Source organism: Dicentrarchus labrax, unplaced genomic scaffold (assembly GCF_905237075.1).
Source record: "Dicentrarchus labrax unplaced genomic scaffold, dlabrax2021, whole genome shotgun sequence".
Lineage (NCBI taxonomy): Eukaryota > Metazoa > Chordata > Actinopteri > Moronidae > Dicentrarchus > Dicentrarchus labrax.
The window spans coordinates 20,208,535-20,230,772 of NW_026136714.1; the positions used below are offsets into that span (position 1 = coordinate 20,208,535).

The 22,238-nt window shown below is 40.5% G+C and overlaps 1 protein-coding gene across 1 annotated transcript in view; it reads left to right on the forward strand.

Moving 5' to 3' along the window:
• wdfy3 (WD repeat and FYVE domain containing 3) overlaps positions 1-22,238 on the forward strand; it is an 85,922-nt gene that overhangs the window by 30,264 nt on the left and 33,420 nt on the right. Inside the window, exons 12-21 of the mRNA XM_051421803.1 lie at positions 1,138-1,409; positions 2,315-2,512; positions 4,407-4,490; positions 7,026-7,215; positions 7,522-7,736; positions 9,689-9,801; positions 11,544-11,781; positions 17,025-17,125; positions 20,636-20,854; positions 21,343-21,524. Of these exons, the coding sequence (XP_051277763.1) occupies positions 1,138-1,409; positions 2,315-2,512; positions 4,407-4,490; positions 7,026-7,215; positions 7,522-7,736; positions 9,689-9,801; positions 11,544-11,781; positions 17,025-17,125; positions 20,636-20,854; positions 21,343-21,524 (1,812 nt within the window). The remainder of the gene's footprint in view (positions 1-1,137; positions 1,410-2,314; positions 2,513-4,406; positions 4,491-7,025; positions 7,216-7,521; positions 7,737-9,688; positions 9,802-11,543; positions 11,782-17,024; positions 17,126-20,635; positions 20,855-21,342; positions 21,525-22,238) is intronic.

Genomic DNA, 22,238 nt, shown 5'->3' on the forward strand with positions numbered 1-22,238 from the left:
CGAACCGCTGCGTATATGGGTCGTTAGCTCTACCAACTGAGCTAACCGGGCACCCACTAGAACTATCTTTTACTGAAGAAATAGTCCTCATGAGAATTGTTTGCGGCTTGTTCTACGGATCCATTCACCTACATTTTGTGTTGCAACCTCGCCGCATAAAACTGAAACGTATGTGGATGCTTTAATACCACAAGCAGTGAGAAATAACGTGTTTTTTGTGATTCGAGGGAATTAAAACAAATTGCAGCAGAGTTTCTAAATGAGATATTATTAGATAATGAGAACACGCCAGTATCTTTTAATAATCATCTGTAGGATATACACAACTAACGAGGCAGTCTAAATAATATCACCATGGCTACCTTAGTGAGATTTTTTTGTATTTTTTTACTGTAGTACTGATAACTGTGTACTCATAGTACTGATTGTGTTATCTGGAAAGACAGGTGATATATGTACTCATATTCAGAAATAATAATAATCCTATCACACAATATATATTTTGTCCTATCATTCCAGCATGGTTTGCGTTAAAAAACAGAAGTTTGATTGATATTCTGTCGGAAGCGGGATTGAAATTGCTATAAATTCCCAGTGGCCCTAAGCCCTGTTTAGTGCCAGTTCACCTGTGTCACTCAGAAGAAGACGTTTTCCTCGTTTTACAGATGCTAATTAAAAACTTTGCCTGTCACAGTCATTCCCTGCTCTCAGGCTGTTTTTAGGTCCCCAAACTCATATCTAGGTTACAGTTTGATGTTTCAGTCAAGGCAGGGAGACAAAGAAACCCCCATGGGCTCATAAATATGTTTTGTCACAAAAAAAGAATGAGAGGGAAATGAGTTGATGAATAGAGATATGACTGAATGCGGTGGCAAAAAGCAAATGGCATGGAAACTCAACATGGGAGAGGATAATTTAGTAACAAAATGTGAAATAAGCAAGTGAAATAAATTGAGTTAAAATGATGCAGAGAAGTGAAACAGACTGTATAACAGAATAAACTATACAGCAACTGGTGTACCTTGGGGAAAGCAACATAAAAAAACATGAACTTCTTATCACTAAATGTGTTTGTAAACTGCTAATTATTTTCTTTAACTGTAAAGGAAACTTAAATCATCTGTCTCTCCTCTTCAGGCTTTGTTGGCGGTTTTGCGCGAGAGTCACCGCACCCGGACGGTGTTCCGCAAGGTGGGCGGCTTTGTCTATATCACCTCTTTGCTGGTGGCCATGGAGCGCTCACTGTGCCAGCCGCCGCGACACGGCTGGGACCGTGTCAACCAGAACCAAGTCTTTGAGCTTCTGCTCACCGTCTTCTGCACGCTTACGGCTGCCATGCGCTACGAGCCCGCCAACTCGCACTTCTTCCGCACAGAGATCCAGTATGAGAAGCTGGCCGATGCTGTAAGGTAAGGTCTACAATACAGAGCTAGTGATTCTTGAGATACTTGCAAAGATCACCTGTGTTCTTATAACATAAATTCATGGGTGTTTATTCAAACATTGTCTTTAGTGACCCGGAACTTATATTTATTTTTATCAAAGTTCATTCATATATTTCAGCTCCACAGAGTAAAAGCTTACATTTTAGCTTTGCTTCATTATTCCCAAACATTGAGCTTGATGGTTCTTGGAAATAGTAGTTTGACAAAACATTATTTTTAGCCATATCTATAGGCCTATCTTTAATTTCCAAGTTGTTTCATTGATTTCAAGGGGAATCCAACCCTGTGGCCTACTACATAGAAATAGGTCTTCATGGTGATGGTCTCTTTGGCTCATGTAGGTCATATAGAGGCATCAGGATTAAATTTAGACTGCTTCATAACCAGTTAGAAACTCCTAAGCAGGAGTCCAACTACCAATGAAAGCAATGAGATATGAGAAAATGATTTGAGAAAATGATGAAAACTAGTAATTATTTTTTTTGTCAAACTATAGATTTAGTGTTAAGTGGATCGGCTGCACCAAACATAGATTCACCTGACAGTTAGAAGGGTTAAATTAAATTGCTCAATCACTAAAGGGTCCCAACTACAGTAGTTGTAGTCCAGTGCAGATCTGGCTTTAATTTTGTGCTGCTTGAGTATCACACTAATGTAGTGTAGAGGTAGGATAATGCATGTGAAATGATGGTTGTGCTTTCTATTCAGTGATTTTCCCATTGTAGGAAAAGTCACAAGAACATCAAAGTCCAAAGAAAGAGTTTATTCAGTGCTTTCACTTTGTTTCTGTCGGTAGTGTTCTTGTCCTTCTTTAAAACCAAACTTCTCAACTTACCTCATGTTAACCAATTTTCTCTGCTTCCCACCAGGCTGCTGGGTTGTTTCTCAGACACTAAGAAGCTTGGTCCCACAGGCGTGTTCCCATCCAATGCACAGCCTTTCCAGAGGCTGCTGGAGGATGAGGCTGCCCCTGGAGGCTGCGCAGGAGACAGTGTCTGTCCCACTCTCAAACACTGCAGCAAGCTCTTCATCTACCTTTACAAGATGGCCACCGACTCCTTTGACAGGTCAGTGCCTTGCAGAAACTGGGCATTTCGACCCTTGAAGTAAAACGATTTTAATAGTGAAACTCATTCATGTAGGAAAGAGTGTGAAATTCTGTGCTGCTAAGAATAAATGAAAATGAATGGTTTGTTGAATGTTAAATGTATTGTTATCCTCGAGCCAAATACCAAAATGTAACCACCTGAAGTAGGAATTCAGTCTCCTCTGTTCACACAGTGGACAGAAGATGTGTGCATGTGTTTTGTGTGAGTTGGGAACCTGTGATGTATATATTGCACCATAAATCCGACCAAAAGTGTCAAACGCAACTTGGAGGCTGTTCTCTCTTTGCGTGTAGTCAGGCTATTGAGCTAATAAATTAATAAGCTTTAAGCATAGCTGTCAGCATACTTTCAACAAGTCATTTATTTACTGTTGGTGGTTTCATAAGTAAACAGTTTAATGAGAGTTTGTCTTAATGTAAAAGAAAGTTGAGGAGCCTTTAGTTTTAGTGCAGCAGATTGCTGCCACATGTTCCTTGAGAACATTTCTGTAGTAGATCAAGAACCTCACATTTTTCTCTACATGTTGGAGTTCTTAATAAAATCCTTACCTTTTTTTTTCCTCATGAGGGACCGTTATGATCATTTTGGCCACTATTGATCTTATGGTCTACTTTTTACTTTTAACATTTATCAATTATTTATTAACAACTGTGCTGTACAAATGCATTTTCAAGTGACCTTAAAAACTGTCTCAAGTGAGAAATTGTAATATCTTAAATCTATGCCGTTTTCCAAGATCTGCATTATTTGATTGTTATGATTGTCTTATATCAATATCTCAGCTACAGTGAAGATCAACACTAAGTATTTACAATATAATACTATAACATGTAAAGCATACAAAGATGCTTGTGAATCCCACTACAGAATATTGCAAAGTAATGCATGTTTTGTCCAAGTGAATGGGGCATTTGTCAGATGCTTCTCTTCAGAAATTGCTAAAGCCGGTCTACGGCTGTGTTTATCTTAGTTCCGACTGTTTTGATGCTGTTCTCAGCTGATTGATTACACTTGTTCACCACTGCAGTTAAGAAACTGCTGAATCATGGATTACAATCCTCTTTTTCCATTTCTTCCTCTTTGCCTGTTTGCACCACCTGGAGGTTACAATCAAAAAGCAGTCTGCACAACACATTTGCTGAAAGTTTCCAACTCCAGCTGTATTTAAGTTAAAGCTCTTGGTCATGATGACAATACTACACGCCCAGCTCATGTGTAGTTCTAGCTGGCGTCATGCATGTGCTCCAGCTGTAGCTCTGATCCTGTTTCTCCTTTCAGCTTTCCACTAACAGCTTCTTTCCTTCTTTTCTCTCTTTCTCTGTTTTTTCCTCTAACCTCTGGTGCTCTCTGGCTGTTCATCCTCGGCCCGGTCCATCTGCGCGGCTGCATGTGTGGGGGGTGTGTGTGTGTGTGTGTGTGTGTGTGTGTGTGTGTGTGTGTGTGTGTGTGTGTGTGTGTGTGTGTGTGTGTGTGTGTGTGTGTGTGTGTGTGTGTTTGTGTTTGTGTTTGTGTTGTGTGTGTGTGTGTGTGTGTGTGTGTGTGTGTACCTGTGCTTTTATGTGTGTGTGTGTGTGTGTGTGTGTGTGTGTGTATACCTGTGCTTTTGTGTGTGTGTGTGTGTGTGTGTGTGTGTGTGTGTATACCTGTGCTTTTTGTGTGTGTGTGTGTGTATACCTGTGCTTTTATGTGTGTGTGTGTGTGTGTGCGCGTGTGTGTTCATAAATCGTCTGCATGTGTTTGTATGTGCCCTCTTGTTTTTGGTGCGTATGTGCATGGTGCGAATGTGTCCATTTGCGTGTGCTCTTCTCCTGTGTGTGTGTGTGTGTGTGTGTGTGTGTGTGTTGCCATGCAGTCGTGCGGAGCAGGTGCCTCCCTGCCTGACTCATGAGACCTCGCTGCCCTCGCCGTGGGGCACGCCAGCACTCGCCAGGAAGAGGTAGCTACAGCGCTCTGCCACTTTCCTCATCCTTTCCTCTCCATTTTCCTCACCTTCACTCGACACTAGTGGCAAAATGATCATGAACCCTTCTGTCAGGTGAATCTTTTAGCTAATCGTGGTGCTTACCCTCTGTTCAATCACAGAGATGAGAAAAATAGAATGTTAGAAGTATTCCCATTTGGGCAAGTTTTTATTTGGTCAGCTAATAAAACCTTAAATTTGAGGTTTATTTATATTCGCGTTGGTACTTAAAAAGTGGGTGCGCCACTGACACACTCAAGCTGGCATCTTAAAATTGCTTTTTTTTACCAGACAAACCCCCAAAGATTCAAGTTACAACAAAAGAGCTGAAACATTTACTCATTTGATGATCTACAAAAAAATTAATCAGCAGCTTTTTTGCAAGCACAACTGCCAACATGGGCTGAAAACCTTCTTGGGGAGCAATGACTCCTCATGTTACACATCTTCCTCTGGAAAAATTGGACCGTCAGAACGGTTGGAGCAGTGGAAAATCACTGAATTAAATTACTCGTAAAGTGTATTTCTCCTGTCACCACCGAGCAGGGAAAAAGGTACAGACTCAGCCAGATTAGTGTCGCTCTAAAGTAGGCATTTTTCTTTTTCTCATCGCATTCCTCCTCACTCTCAGGCTCCTCCCCCTCCTTTTCTTCTCTTTTCTCTCAGCCGCCCCCCACCCTGACTCACACAAAAAAAACCCAGACTCTGCTGCTCTTTGAATTCATTTGCAACAGGAATAATGGTTGGGACATCTTAAATATACTCTGTTTAGTGAGCTATAATAACTGTCAAGGTGAAACTGGGGGTCTCCTCTCAGTAGTCTCCCCCGTCTGTTTGCCTGGCTCAGCTCCAAAGCTGCATATTCATGAGGAGGACTAATTTGACAATTAGTAAGGATGGAGTCCTTGTCCTTGTTTGCGTACTTCACTAAAAGCTCTTCTCTGTTCATTTAAAAAAAAAAAAACATTTTTCAACAAAAGGTTAAAGTTAAAAGGTTCTTTGATTGTAATGGGATTTTATGTGGATTGTAAACCAGTTTTCTGTTCTCAAAATTATTTCCGCATCCAAATGTCAAATGTGATGACATGGAGATGCTAATTGCTTAGGATTAGCTTAGTTTGATGCAAATAAAAACATCTCCTGTTATTTATTTTCTATCCCAATGAGTCTCAGCAGCTCCAAAACATCCTGTGCAATGAACTTTGCCTTGCAGAAAATGGCAGCAATTAGTGTTGTGATTATCAAGTTTGTGACACAGCAAGAGCTTGAACTAGATTGAACAAATGGTTTTAGTCCAAAAAACTAAACCCAACCTCTCTTTGTGTTGCACGTTAGAATGTTTCCACTTTCCACACTGAGCTGGCTAAATCGAAAAACACTGGATTAGTGTTGAAGGCAGGCCAAAATGAAGAGGAAAGACAGTTTTCAAATTCAGCCGACTAAGTTCAACTTCAAGCTGCGTTCCAAATTCCACTACTACTAAAAAGTGATAAAATAGTATACTCAAAACAGCTGGTACACAGACTACAAAAGTTCAAACAAGTTTCGAATGCTAGTAAAACAGCTTTGTGAGCACCCCAGAAAAAAGGAAATAACTATTGAATTCTTAGAAAGACATTTATATAGCTACTTGTTAAATTTAATTAGCAATGACCTCTTAAATTGGCTGTTTAATTTACATACATCAGTGCTCATATTGTAAAATTTCCTGGGAGTATAAACCAGTAATCAAGTGTTCTGATTTTATTTATTATGTAGCCTATCACAAGCCAAACTCAAGTCAACTTTATGTGTGGCTGGTAACTTTGTCCTTGTCTTGAAACGCAGCAGACAATAATTCAGAAGTCCGGCTATACTAAAAACAGTTAAAGTGGCTTCCAGCCACTGTGAACATGAACAACCCAGTTAAGTTTCCTGCTCCACATCCAACCCCTCCAGCACTTTATGCTGACTCCAGCCTTTTCCTGTTGGCATCTCTCCTGAGGGGGGATTTGCCACTCTGTAATTTGCATCGCAGCAACGTGCCTATTTTGTCTAATTGCCCGACTGCGGGCCCCAGCAGATCTCCTGCTCTGTGCTATTTGCACATGAGGAGGGCTCGGTGCTTTGAATGAAACAGCACCCGACTGACACCTTGACCTCTGAAGTGCGAGGATGGCTGACTCAGGTTAAATAAAGTTGGCATTAAGTGCAGTGCTTAAATTCAGAGATGTTATTATTTCGGTCCTCATTAAAAGAAAGTTCTCTTCTGGAAGACATTGTGAAAGTAAATCTGAGTATTTAGCAGCCATTTCCCTATTCTTATGTAATATGTCACATATTTTACAGTAGATTAGTGCCTCCAAGGCTCTGAAAGTGGCAAGATATCACACTATCACACAACACACAAAAAAATAGGATGATTTCCGGTTGTCAGAAAATCCTCATATTCTCATAACCATATTAACAGGTATCAGCAGCAACTTGACGCAACTGGACTAAATGTGACTTCCTCTCTCCCTGTGCTCCCAGACAAGGCTACTACGGCACGTCAGGCCCTCCCGCCCCTGTCAAAGCCCTGACAGACCTGAAACTCCACTTAGCCAACCCTTCCCACCCCACTTCCTCCTCGTCTTCATCCGACATGGTGGTCATCCACCCGGGGGCCGTCCTGGCCATGCTGGACCTGCTGCCATCCATCACCTCTGACAGCCAGCCAGAGGTGAGGGAACGCATAAAGGAAATGTGCTCACATGCACTTCCTGTTAAAGTGGGTGAAGTGTGGTTTTTACATGTCAGAGCCAACCAGACATGTATCTTGAAACAAAAATAATTATTGAGTACATTTTATGGAGAGTTAAATGAGAAATTGTTTGTTGAGAATGGCAGATTTTCTTGCAAATCAAGTAAATTAGATGCCTGAAAAATCAAGGTAACTTCAATGTACTGACACAACAATCCAATAGTAATAGTAAATATAATAGTGAAAACTACAATGCACCTGCTCTTCCTCCTGTTTTCCCTCCAGCATGCCCTGGACCTGCAGCTGGCAGTGGCCAACATCCTCCAGCTCCTGGTGAACAGTGAGAGGAACCAGCAGGTGCTGTGTGAAGCTTGCCTCCACCAGCGGTTGTTGCAGCGCTGCAGTCAGGCCCTGGGCGATGAAGACCATCCGCTGCACCCCCCACTGCAGAGGATGTTTGAGAGGCTGGCTTCGCAAGCCCTGCAGCCGATGGCACTCAGGTACTGTACTCGAAGCCCTAAACTAACAGTACTATAAAAGTACCATCCCAACTCCAGTGTTTTACCACCCTTTTAGCAACTATCAGTCTTGCATGGATGAAAAGTGATAGAGAGTAATGCCTGATGAAAAAAAATGTTATTACTTTCCTTATCATTTGTACACTGGCCACTTTGGTGCGTCTCGGCTTGTCATATCCTGTGGAGTTATCGACCACTTGCAGCGCTATAAAGCTTTTTTGTTTTTTTTATTCAATTTCTTTTTCTAAAAGTCCGATTTACAAAGGCTTCATGTGGAACAAAATCAGTCGGCACATTTTCTTTTCCTCAAGAAGTTTTGGAGAGAATTTAAGTAAACTTTACTGAGAAGGAAGAAATCTCCCAGACTAATAACTAACCGACATTAATGTCAACATGCATGTTAAAAGGTATTGGTAACATTTACCTTGCAACATTTAAAATTATAACATGCTAACATCTATGAAGTAATGTTTAATGTTAGCACAGAAGCATGCTTTTATGTTATTAATAAATCAATTAATATTATTACTTTTGGGGCATTTTATTGCTTTTATTTGATAGCTGACAGCAGAAAGGTGACAGGAAATTAAGGGAGAGAGCGCTGGAAAATGCAGCAAAGGTTCCTGGCCATACACAAACCGGGGTATCGCCACAATAATATGCTACTGTTCTTGTTCAAGCTAACTTTTAGTGATATCTATTGAGCTAAACATAGAAGTGAGATCCTCCAGTGACTGAAAATTACATTTGGGAAGCATAATCAGCTTTGACAGGTTTCAGTGTGTGAAGGGGGGCTATGTATGCAGACAAAACTGAGCGATTCTCATTTCCTGCTTGGCTAGTTAACTGAGATGAGAGGTTGGGGGTGAGGAACAGGGGGGAAAGTTATGTGACATGCACATGGATGGTTCTTTTTATATGTAAATGTGGCCTCCCTGGCTGCTATTCTCTACCCCCGTAATTGTGCTGGAGGTAAACATATCTGTAGCTGTCAATCTCTTCCCCACTCTCCTCTCCTCTCTTCCCTCTCTTTATTCCTGCCTCTCTTTTGCGCTGTCAGTCGTCTTCTGTCACTTTCCCCTAATGATTCTGCTCTTGGATCTTTCTGGATTTTGATACAGATGGGTGTCAAGTTGCTGTTTTTGATTTTAACAACTCATTAATCTAGTAAATAAGGGTTGATCTAAAAATATATATGCAAAATTAATTTGACGCTAGATGTCCCACTAGAGCACCAGCTCCTTAGACCAAAACAACCAGACTCAATCGACAAAACTAGTCATTTGACCTAGCAGATAATTATAAAACACATTTCAAATTGGACAGAAACAAAATAAAACTCACCAAAACTATCTCTAGTCTTTCCACAGTCTTTGACTCTGGTTTGGTCAGATAAAACCCTTAAGTCACAGACGCCGTTGAGAATAATAGCAGTTTCAGTCTCTCTCCACAGTTGTACATGGAGGGACTCATACACATGCAATGCCATACCGGAATAATAAAAAAACAACAGACTGTGATAGCAATCGAGGGAAAGGAGTGTGACGTATGCTCAGGGCGCCATTATGCCACTATATCTTTACATAGCACATAGTTATTTGCTGGTATATTAATGTTCTAAATGTCGTATGTATGTATGTATGTATGTGTGTATGTATGTGTGTGTGTGTGTGTGTGTGTGTGTGTGTGTGTGTATATATATATGTGTGTATATGTGTATATATATATATATATATATATATATATATATATACATATATACACATGGTGAATTATACTCAAATAAAAGCTGGTACAATAACTAGGCAAAGTTCAACAGAAATGATAACCATAAGTAACAGTAAATATTGTATTGCCATTTAATTTGGCCTCTGTATTTTTTGTCTTTGTTGGTATATTTTTATTCTTGACATCCTGATCATCTTCTCCTCCAGGGAGTTCTTACGCCTTGGAAACCCTCTGAACTGTGGTGCCTGGGACAAGAAGCTACTGAAGCAGTACCGGGTTCATAAACCGAGTTCTCTCAGCTACGACGCCGAGATGAGAAGTAAGACAATAACAACTCTCACACTAGTTCTGACCACAAGATAGTCACTGCGGCAGGGGTCTCAGAGGACATGCTGGTGTTCTTTATCAGATCTGTTTATAAACAGAACAATGGCCGACGTTCCTTCTCGGCCTTTATTTACCACTGAATAATGAGCTAGAATTATTTTCATCTTGGACTGTAGCTAGTCAGATTTATACGGATTGTAGCTGCAGTACAGCCTTCAAAACTATTGGGAGTAAAAGTTGGATATTTTTGTTGGTTATAAGCAGTTAAATAATAACAACAGCCAAGTCAGTTTTTCAGGTCAAAATGGTGCACGTTTGCAATGCAAATTTCAGTTCTTAACAACTGCTTTAATGCATTTTCTCGTGAAAAAAGGAGAAGAAATTCTATACAAACACATAGATGAGGGAATGGGGGAGAGAGATGTTGTTGACCATGTATTTCTATAACATTGGGATTTGAATTTGCGGGCAAAAATGCCTCTTTACAAGTGAAACTATCACTTTTTAACAGCTGAGAATTGAAGTCTATAGCAGTCCTCCAGTACGGTTATAAAATGATAATGTCATTTGGGAGCCATTCCCATCTGCCAGAGTGATGCCAGCTTCCTCCTGGGAGAAAGTTTTGTTCTGTACTAAAAGCTTGAAAAAAGGCCATCAATCTTCTAGCAATCCTGCTCACTCTCTTTGCTCACTCTCTTTGCTCACTCTCTCTGAGAGCTCATCGGGACGAATCCTCCGGTGAATAGGCAGTGATTGCAGAGGATGAGCTTTTGGTTGCCATTTAATTGCTATTGGAAATTACGAGCACTGGCTCGGCTGTGGAAAAGGGAGGGGGGGCAATTCTATGGATTTTGAGAATGGTTTGGATGATTGCAAAGTCAGTGGAACAGCCTGGCTTTAGCATGTACTTCAACTCCCTCACCAGAGTTGGCAGGAAGACTAGTCAGCATATATCACTGTTAAATATGATAAACTCCCTGCCTTGAATGTATACAAACATTTAGGTCAAAATACAGGTGCATATGAAGTAAGTCACACTGCAAACAGATAGAGCTGCAGTAACTGTTGAGCAAAGCAGCAAGTTGTAGGAAAACCCAAATTACTCCTCTAGGCCTTTGATTAATATCCAGTCGATGTGTAAACTCTCTGTTTAAACAAAGATCAGTCTGCCACTGTGACTCTAATGCAAATGGTTTGTTTTCTATTAACAGCTGTTAATGTTTGTAATTTTGTGGGCTCCTCAGCATGTCCTAATTGCTTATTGTTTCTCCTCCCAGCTGAGAATGGAGTCCCTACTAATTACTGCTCTTTACAAGCAGCCACTGTTAGAACACACTGTGCTATCTGTCTCTGTCTGTGAGACGATAATCTAGCATGGTTTATTAGCCACCATTGATACGTGTTGTAACTGCTTTGATTTAATTTGTCTTTGCCAGATGCGCTGACTCTTAACAAATAAGAAAAGCAATCAATGTTCTTAGAAGAAGGTGAAATATTGAACCGTAACCAGGAGTTTATTCTCATCCTTCTGGGAATATGAACATCTGGGCTGAATTCATACCCAGTGTTTTCTAGTTAGTTTTCCACAAGGTTTGATGCGAGTGACCAGTAACAAATAATCTATATTAGTTTAATTGATCTACTTTTCATATGATGTACCTTTTAAACAAATTTCCCAACCTAGTTGCTGGATTGTCACTTCCTGGATGTAATCTCTCCTTCCTGACTTCACAGACAGTATGACCATGTCCATGGAGGGCTTCGGTCCTGACAGCGTCTTTGCCACGCCAGCGGAGGACAATGGCCAGTATCGTATCAGCCGCAGCCTTGTGCGTTCCGCCGAGGGCAGCACCGTGCCCCTCACCCGAGTCAAGTGCCTGGTGTCCATGACAACGCCCCACGACATACGCCTGCACGGATCGGCCGTCACGCCTGCATTTGTGGAGTTTGACACCTCGCTGGAGGGCTTCGGGTTAGTCAGCATGAACATTAAAAACTGAGCTTGAGTCTTTATAGATGTGGTCTTCCTCTTGGGTACAGAACAACTCCACAACAAGCTGAAAAACATTACTCTCGTTCTAATGGCTATTATTAGCGTATGTATGCTAATGTGGCCAATATTTTGGTATTTACACATCCAGATACAGAGCAACATTTGCATTCATTCGGAGTTCTGTTTCTGTCCACTGGAGAAATCTAAGTTGAATATTTGCGCTCCTTTTAGGTGGTTTTTTTAGGTCAGTTCCTGAGAGAAATATCTGGCTCTTTAGCTGGTAAATGTTCCACTCTCTTCACCAGATAGTCGCTAACTTTGTCTGCCATTTGGTGTTGGAAGGTAGTTTTTTGCTGAAAAAAGGTGCTGATGCTGCTGGAAACAGGGTTGATGAGAGCGCTGAGACAGTAATTGTGCTATATAACTGAAACAATGAGCTAAAAACCTTCATAAAGCTGAGGAAGACTGCAGCAGAGTAGTTATTCTGAGCAACACCTTTAATTTTTCCATTAATTACATCTAGTAATTTGATCCATTGTTAAAAAAAAGAAAAGGGGAATTTAACAAACTTAAAGAATCAATAATACTAAGGCTAAAAGGATGTATGATAAATGGATGCAAGAGGGTTTAAACTACCCCTTGTTGTGATTTTTGTCTTCATTGTCTCCTTCAGAGCTCCAGGAGCGGAGCAGTCTTCATTACATGCCTTTTAAAAATGGTATTGCAGCCACAGATGATGCCACTCGTCTGTAAACCACTTCCCTCTAAATCTTTCTCTTGGTGGATCAATTTTCCTCACCAGTGACACACACCTCAGGGTGCCACATGTTATTTTTCTATGCAATTAAACAGGTGGTGTGTTTTTACCTTTTAGCCACACCTGCAACTGTCTCAGTAGGAGACCGTTATTCACCACCAGCTGTGGAGCCACGCATACAAATAGGCTTATTTTCCACTTTTTATGACATGCAACACTCTTTGCTGCGCTTCGTGGGTGCTGTTGCTGACAGGGTCCGCTGCAGCCTGAGCTATGTGTTGTATGTTAGCGGCACAGTGAATGTTGGGGTCAGTGGAAATGATGGCGTGTGGGATGTGACCTTGGCAAGTCGCCCACACACTTTTAGCAACACATACGAGACACATGCACACAAGTTACGCTGACACACAGTAAACAACTGTTAAGAGGGACTTAAGACTATGACATGTTACATTCTTCATTAGTATTCATGAGGATACAGGTTTAAGAAAAAGGGAGACGTCTCGCTAAAGGTCATTATAGACATTTTCTTTCAGTTTAGCAGCAAAATGCCAAAGGTCATTTCCTGTGATTACCTGACCAGCATAGAATTTGTAGATAGCATCAGTTTGATTAGGATTATATGTATATTATGCTGTTGTAGACTAAGGCAGCAGAGGGATGCATTATGAATTTGAATGAAATGTTAGACCTTCACTCTCCAAAGAAAACTCTTTGTTTGTTTCATTGTTATTTCGAGTGGCCCTGAATTCTTTGTGTGTTGTTCATCAAATACGATTTCAAGGGCCAACTACACACCAACTGCACTGCATAGTGTCATTTGATAGACCAGATTTGCCACCCATTTCACATGAGCCAGATTTGTCTTCCAGACAGAGGGTGTTGTCAAGGTACAGTGACCGGGATGTGCCAAATGCAGTCGATAAAATTGCTGTTATTCTGGAGCATATTCTGGGGAAATGGAACACTGACGTATCTTAATGCAGCAATAGGCATCATCCTGCGTCTTAACATCACTGGTGTGTTCAATTGGATAGAAAATGTATATCCAGCCGCACACACAGGTGTTTCAATGCATGTGTTACGCCGCTGACTTAATCATTTTGGATATTTTCTGTTGCTTTAGTGTTCGGTGCCTTCAACTTGTAGACATACACTAGGTGGGACAGTTAATACATCACAGCATCACAAATCAAAACAATTTACTTGCTTTTTCTGAAGCTTTCAACCAACCAGTCTTCATCAGCGGACCGAGTTTGCTCAGTATATCTCAGACCATGGGATGCAGTTGAAAGCTCCAGAAAATACTAGTAAGTGGACCTCGGGTTAAGTTTATTCGAAGGTCAAGAATGAGCTTTCACTCTCAGTATAAAGCAATCTGTGGTTTAATCTGTGGTGAATATCCATTGCATATGGTGAAATTTAAGGTTATGTTAAGGCAACATTGGTGTCTAGATTTTCATGTTTTAATGTTTGTCATCTCCTATTACTAATATGAATATATGCACAGAGTGTACAGGTTTATCTACTCAGATACTAGACAGAACAGACTCGTGTGAATTTTATCAGTTCTAGTTGACTTAATGAAGCATCTTTGATTGATCAAAACTTTAAATCTTCAAGACCAAACATCGAGATCAGTTGCCTTTGACTTACTACGTTTAGAAACCCCTCACCCACCCAGTAATCATATTTCCTGCCCTAAAATTTCTCAGTTCTCCTTTCTTTTACTAAAACTCGACGCAGCAGCCGCCTCAGAATAGAACATGGAGTTTCTCCTGAAAACACACAGGCAGCGAGGCACTGGCCCACTTTCTGCTCAGGATAAACAGAGGGGACACACACACACACACACACACACACACACACACACACACACACACACACACAGACATGCACATATATCTACACAGACTACCCCTCCTTTCTCTCCCATCTGTCACCATGAAATATTGATGCCTCTGCTGCTATTAGGATTCACACATAGTGCATATATCCGCTCTCTATCGTGCACAACATGCTTACACACACTCAAACACACCGATGCACACTCACCCAACCAGCCATCTCACCAGGGGCTAGAAAGATGCTATGCGTGGGTGTTTTTTTTTTTTTTTGTGAAGAAGAAGAATTAAGAAAACTGCCTTTCATTCTGACTGGAAAAAGAAAAATTTGTATTTGGCAAGCTTGTGAAATCCCGGGAGTGTGTTTTTTTTTTTTATTTTAGCTTAACCTAATCAAGGTGGTGACTAAAGAGGGAAAAGCAGCAGGGTGGTGCTCTTGTTAGTTAGTTAGTCAGACAGACAGACTGTTAAACCGAGGACCAGAGTGTCTGCCCTTAAGAAGTGTCCTTGACTAAGTCACTGAATTTCTGCCAGCATCAGGGAGGCTGTTTCGTAGCTGACCTCCGACCTTCCTGTCAGGTGGGGAAACAAAAAGAGGAAGCCACATAAATTAAAAAAAAAAAAAGTCATTTTGGGGCTCAATCAAAATACAATATTTATGTAGAGCTAATAAAAAGATCTTGTAGCAAGTGGATAAGATGTGGGGGTGCAACTAACATTTTTTTCATTTTTAATTTTTTTTATTGATTAATGTAATCTTTGCTAACAGTTCAAAACCCAAAGATCTTCCATTTACAATGATATAAATCACAGAAAAGCAGCAAATTCTCAGGTTAGAGAAGTAGGGAATGATTGATTGATAAACAATCTAGAGGATAAGGCTGACAGTATTCTTTATTTTTCTTATTTTCAACAAATCCCATTAACGGTCCAGTGTGTAGGATTTTAGTGGCATCTAGCAGTGAACCTGCAGATAGCAACTCCCTCACTTCACCCTCCCCTTCAGAGTGCCAAGGAGAAACTATGGTGGCGCCTCTATTTAGAGCTAGTGTTTGGTTTTTCTTGTCTGGGCTATTGTAGAAACATGGCAGTTCAACCTGCCTGTAGTTATAAACAGCTCATTCTAAAGTAACTAAAATAAGGATTCTTATTTTCAGGTGATACTTAGGTGTATTATATTCCATTTCTGCCAATGGATCCTCCTAAATGTTACACACTGGACCTTTTTAAAAAGCCATAACAATGAATCACTCATCAGTTATTGTTATTCTGATATATCTTATTTCTCTGTACCATAGAGCTCCATTACTGTCCAAAGCTGACATGAATGCACTCATGCACAACTGTTTTAGGAATTTACCTTTAAAATTGAAACTATATATTTGTGACCTTTTTTCGAAACATCATGCGTAGTTGTTTCAGCCCTAGTTATACGTGCTTTTTTATGATTTCAAGATCTTAGTTTTGACAGAAGCTGAGTTGTATTTTGCCTGCGCTCAATGTGATGCTAGGTTACAGGAGTAGCCCTTGAAGATTTGTGAAGAATTTCCTCTTACTTTGATTAAGGTTTTTTTGGAGAGAATTACATAAGAAAAATGACCTTTCTCTGTTTTACATAATGGAAGTTAGAAATCAGAAGGTATTGCAATTTGTTGATTTGAGGTAGACATAATTTTTAGTGTGTAGCATTCAAAAATTAATCTCCTGTATTATACATATGAGAGATATTTATAGAGGACACTCATATAATAGCTAATTCTATGTTCCCTGTTATCACGATAACTAGATATCTGTTGTCTGTCATTAAGGCTAACCTCCAGTGTGGTTCAGTCCGGGCCTTCAGGTTTCTGGTTGAATTTGCCACAGTCCCTTCATACATTTCATACATTTTAAGGTCATTTGTCTCTCAACAATGGAAAAAAACAAAACAAATCCCCAGAGCAGCACCAGTATCTTCAGAGCTGGTTCAGGATGATTAGAGTTGTGAAAAAAGCATCTTCACCAAGAGGCAGTGAGTCAGCAGAACAAAACGCCAACTCACAATTGAAATTCTCTGTACTTTTGTGGGATGATTGTCAGTCTTTGTCCGCTACAGAAATCCTCTAAAAACTGGATGACAGGGCTTACAGATGTCAGACTTAAATTTTTTATCAAACAAAATAAAGGTCCATCATATACCGTTTAATATTTGCTATCTCCATGTAGTTGCCATCCTTGTTTCTGCAGTTGCAGCTGTTGTATTATGATCAGTATCAGCAAATACATAAAACAGAGTACGAGCAGATTCTATTTGAAAAAGCAGCCTGAATGTGTGCTTTCATCCCACTTTTATCCTGGTCTCATACATAATTAATCCTTGAGTGTTAGGCAGTTGAAATTTCCATATTATAATACACAACTCCTGTGTCTCCAGTGCTTGAATTACCAGACTGTTCTTTGTAACTTCAGAGGAGTGTTTCTAATGGTTTATCCAAGGAATGGAGCCAGACTGCAGCAGTAGTTCAGCAGACCTGCAGTAAATCTCTTTTACAATAACAGCCTATATAAGCTGACAACATGTTGTGTATCTGTTACAGCTGTTTCCCCAGATTAATTAATCTGTCCTCTGTTGCCGTACGCAGGTGCCTGTTCCTGCCCAGCCTGGCGCCCCACAACGCTCCCACCAACAACACCAACGCCTCAGGTGTCAGCGACGGAGCAGTGCTGAGCGGGATGGGTACAGGTAAAATCAGCTTGACTTTTCTCAGTGTTTTTCATTGTACTAGGTTATGTTGAAGTTGTTGACTAGTTGCTGAACTGACAAGAAGTGTGTAAGCTAGCTGGAAACATGGTAGCTGGCTTGCTAGTTCATTTGTTGACTGGGCAGAAATAATTGTACTGTCTCACAACTGTCTGCAAACCTTACCTCTGTATGGACAGTTTATATTCTGGTGAAGCAGGCTTTTATGAAATGTTATGGTACAACATTGGTAACATGATACTTCCTTCTTCTTGACTTCCCTGTGTAAGGTTTGCAATTGTGTGAATGCACGTGTCAAAGTTGAAACCAAATTTAAACCCCACATAAAACCTATGAGTTCATTTTTGTGGATTTACTACGCCCCCATGAGCCATTCCGCAGATTATGGGGATTCCACTGAACTATTCTTTATATCATGGTCTACACTTTTGGCTAAATATATAGCCAATATATATCAAAATAAACAAAGTCCAGTTAAATCCAGTTAATTGAAAAAACAAAACAAAGAATCTTGAAAAGAATAAACAGAAGACACTTATTGTAGAGTTAGTACTTTGCCTCTTTGGGGGAATGGAAGTCACCTGACCAAGAGAGCAGACACCACCTGTGCAGTCTAAGGGGCCCTTCAAAATAAAAGTCCATGCCAGAAATTGACCACTCTTCCAATAATCCTTTTCTTTCTGGATGATGTTCACCCGTACAGAATCATTGATGTAATAAGTTGTTGCCAGTATCCATTAAGGGAAATCAACCACCTATAACCAGTTGTGACACATGGTATACATCATTCTTCTAGCAGGTAGAATGAGAGCCAGTTGTTTCAACAAAAGCAGTTGTCTTTAGCAATGACAGAGTCTCGAAGTGCGACTGGTTGGATTGTTGGAACATTTCATTTGGCTTTTCATTTTATTCAAAAGGAAGAACATTGCATAACCATCATAAAGTATTTTAATTTCAGAGTGGGATTTAACCACCAACCAGCAGCCAATTTCTGCTACATTTTTGTTACTTTAGCAGCTAGTTTGGCAGACAACAAATTGTTAGATGGCAAAACAAATACTTTTGTTTTTTTTCGTGCCCCCATGGTATTAACACATTCCATCATTGTTTCAGAAATGATCAGGGACATTTTTGAAACAGTAGGAATAGATTCTGCCGATTAAAATGTTCACATTTATCCCTGCTGCACATAATAAGACACAGTAAAACAGCGGGCGGCCGGGGCTCAGGAGGTACAGCGGGTCGTCCACTAATCAGAAGGTGATTGATTTGATCCCTGGCTCCTCCCACTGCATGTCGAAGTATCCTTGAGCAAGATACTGAACCCCAAATTGCTCCCGATGTTGTGTATGAAAAGTGAGTTTGTGATGGCCTTTGCCATTACTGTATGAATGTGTGTGAATGGGGGAATCTGGCACGTTGTGTAAAAGTGTTTTATTTTTTCAAATGTTATCGTCATTTGTGCACAAGTAAAAACTACAACACCTAAAACCCAAACACATAGCCGGCCCATGTTTCACTCCCCTCCACGATGCAAAGATTCATATCTGCAGTTGCAACCCTCGTCTGTCTGCTGGCCTTTAGCTTTTAGTTTGCTAACTGGTTATATAGTGTGTTTAAAAACAAATCTGTTTGTCACTAAATGCACCATAAAAACGCAATCATACCAGTAGAGATTTTTACAGAAGAGGCTTTCGTAGACCTGAAGGCAGAGATAAATTTAATGTATGACGTTACGGTTGATTTTTCTTGTCGGTAGCCTCATTTAGTATTTATGAAGCACAGCTAGACTCTTCTTTCTCCTCTCCTCTCTCCTCTCCTCTCCTCTCCTCTCCTCTCGTCATCTCCACATCCACTCATACATTACTATTCTCCATCTGTTTACCTATTCATCCGCTCCCTCTGCACCCACTCACCCCACGCTGTCTCTTGTCTTCTTCAGCCCAACACTATTTATAGACCTTGCGCTTTCCCTCCTTTATTTCTCACTGTCACTTACATGTTCCCTTTCTCTGTCCATTTTATCTCTCATCTCAGTCTCCAACCTTCTGTCCTCCTTTTTCTTTCTTCCTCCATCCCATACTCGTTTACTCGCCTTTACTGTTTCTTCTTTTCCTTTCCCTGCACGCCTCTCTATTGTCACTTTAGGTCCCCTCCTTTTTTGCCTCATTTATCTCAATCCCCTTCCCTCCTCTCCTCCTTCCTTCCCCGCCTCCCTCTCCTATCCCACTCCTCTCTGACCCACATCCTTGGATGACATCATCAGGAACCTCATTCATCAAAATATCCTCAGTCTGCTCAGTAACTCATAGCACCTCTGTTGTATAAACCATCTAGTGATACACATAGGAAATAGATGAAAGAAGTAGATGTAATTCCTCTAACCAAAGTATCTTGGTTCCTGCAGCAGATCTACTGCAGCATTTTCACATCTGAATCCCACGAGTCCATAGTCAACTCCACAAATAACAAGTAATGCAATGGTACCAAAGAGATGCATTTACTGTAGCTTGTAGTTGGATCTGTCCTCCAGTGAGGCCTAATACAAAAATCAATCCATGCTCAGAGCAGGTGGTGGTGTGCCAGAAGACAGTGATGGTATTCTGGCCAATTTTAATTTGGTCCAGTCTTATAAACTGTTGAGGGACAGCCTGATCCCGAGGCACAGTTGTGAAGTGTTAGTTCAGCTGCAGGACAATGTGGCTCATGCTGCCTTCAGATTTGGCAGCTCAGTCCAACACAGTCTCACTTATTTTGATGTGGCTCCATAGTTTTTGCTTTATTTGATAGCAGCACAAGATATTATCTGCCTAAATCTGCCCTGAAGGCTGAGTTTTGTTCTGTAGTTGTGTCTGACAAAAAGCTATTCTGTATAAATAGTCTTGACATAATTTATTTTCCAGAGATAAAGTGCTGAAGCAAAATAATTACAAACTTGCAAAATATAATAATAAGCCAAAAACATTATGAATGAATGAAATTAATCAAAAACTTACTTATAGGGGTGAGATAAGATGACTCAAGGGGCTTACTGATCAAAACTTCAAGATCATAAATAGCATTAAGACAAAATGAGAGTGATATATTAAACTAAACTAAAATAAAGTTAAAGCTGTTACGCATGAATAAATTCACATTACGCACTTGTACTTGTTTCTGCAACAAAACGGGAATAAACATGCAGTTTTTCAGAGAGTTTTTTACAGTGGAAACCCAAAATGCTGCACACAACATGGTGTGTGTCCTATTTTACCCTGTTCATTGTAACAATATCAAGGTTTGCATGTTATGGAAGGTAGCACTTCACTTTGGTCTGTTCATGTCGTTTTGCAAATCCCAGAGCAAAGTGAATGAACAGATCATACTGTAGTTGTCTCCACAGTTGTAAAAACATACTTTATAAAAATATATATATATATATATATATATATATATATAAAGAGAATTGCACCAATTGGTAATCTATTTTCATTCCACCTCTTTCACCTCCAGGGGAGCGCTTGTTCCCTCCTCCGTCAGGCCTGAGCTACTCCACCTGGTTCTGCGTGGAGCGTTTCAGTACAGCTCCTCAGGCCCACCCGGTGCGACTGCTGACCATTGTCCGCCGGGCCACGTCCTCGGAGCAGCACTATGTCTGTCTGGCCGTGGTTCTGTCCACCAAAGATCGCTCGCTTACCGTCTCCACCAAGGAAGAACTGCTGCAGACCTACTGTGAGTCCAGTAGTGACATTTATTTATTATTGTCTGTGGTGGTGACTTTGCTGTGAGTGAAATCAACATATATTCTAAGCCATTGAGATATTTAGTATGTTTGTGAAACTTGACATGCAGACACTATGGTTTTTGAATGGTTTGGTCCTGTGCATATTGTAGTCATGATACATGATATGATGCATGTTCTTAACGATGGAATTAATCATCTCAGTGTGTATTTGAATTTAGGAACTGTTTATTGTATTGCAATGACAATACTACGTTTTTTAAGTATTGCCTTGTTAATGGTGGGTTTAGAGCAAAGCAAGAGACAGAACAACAAAGGGGAGGTGGTAATGTGACGGAGGTCTGCACATCTATGACACCTTATAAAACTGTCCCTTGTGGGATTTGAGTCAGTAACCCAGAGGGAATGTTTTTAAGTCTGCCCCAGCCCCCTGACTCATCGATATCGCCCCCCCTGCTTCCCTCCCCCTATCAAGCAGCGGACGAGTCGAGTGAAGAAGCCTCCTTCTATGAGATCCTGCCCTGCTGCGCTCGTTTCCGCTGCGGCGAGCTGATCGCTGAGGGCCAGTGGCACCACCTGGTGCTGGTCATGAGCAAAGGCATGTTGAAGAACAGTATGGCTACGCTGTACATCGATGGCCAGCTTATTAACACTGTCAAGGTAAAGTTATAGACTGAATTATATCATATATGAACAGCATCTTAGGAAAATTCTTCCTCAGCAGTTTGCTGGACTCATCCTTTAATGGAAATACTGACACACACATTGTACCAGGGGGGCAGCAGATACTGTGAAAGTTATTGTTGAACATTATTATTACTGAAATCAGTAATCTATTTACAGTTCTGTGCAGATTATAGATTCCCAAAATAGGGCTGCAACTAATGATTCCATATGTGATTTGTCTGTTGATTATTCTTTAAGCAAACGGGTTGTACTGTAGTTTAGTCAATGTAAATGTTAAAAAAAAAAAGATTAAAGGCTCATTACAGATTACTAAATCCTTAGGAGGTGTCTTCAAATGTATCTGATCAACAGTCCAAAACCCAAAGACTCAAACAGAGATAACTAGCAAGTCATCACATCTGAGAATCTGAAACTAGAGAACGTTTGGTATTTTAAATTGATTTTATTTTATGTCAGTCAGCTTAGTGATTGTTCAGCCTTTCGTTTCAGCACTATTACAAATATACAGTCCCTTTCCAAGAGGATATGTTCAGAATATGCTGATGTGCATTATTTCCTAATCTCATTATCATATAACGTTGATGGCTACACAGTAGACAATAGTAGAGTAGATCTGACAGTGCATCATTATTTCCCTGCATATACCAAAAGAAGCTGCTAGTGACTGGTTGTGGAGAGCCGCCCCAA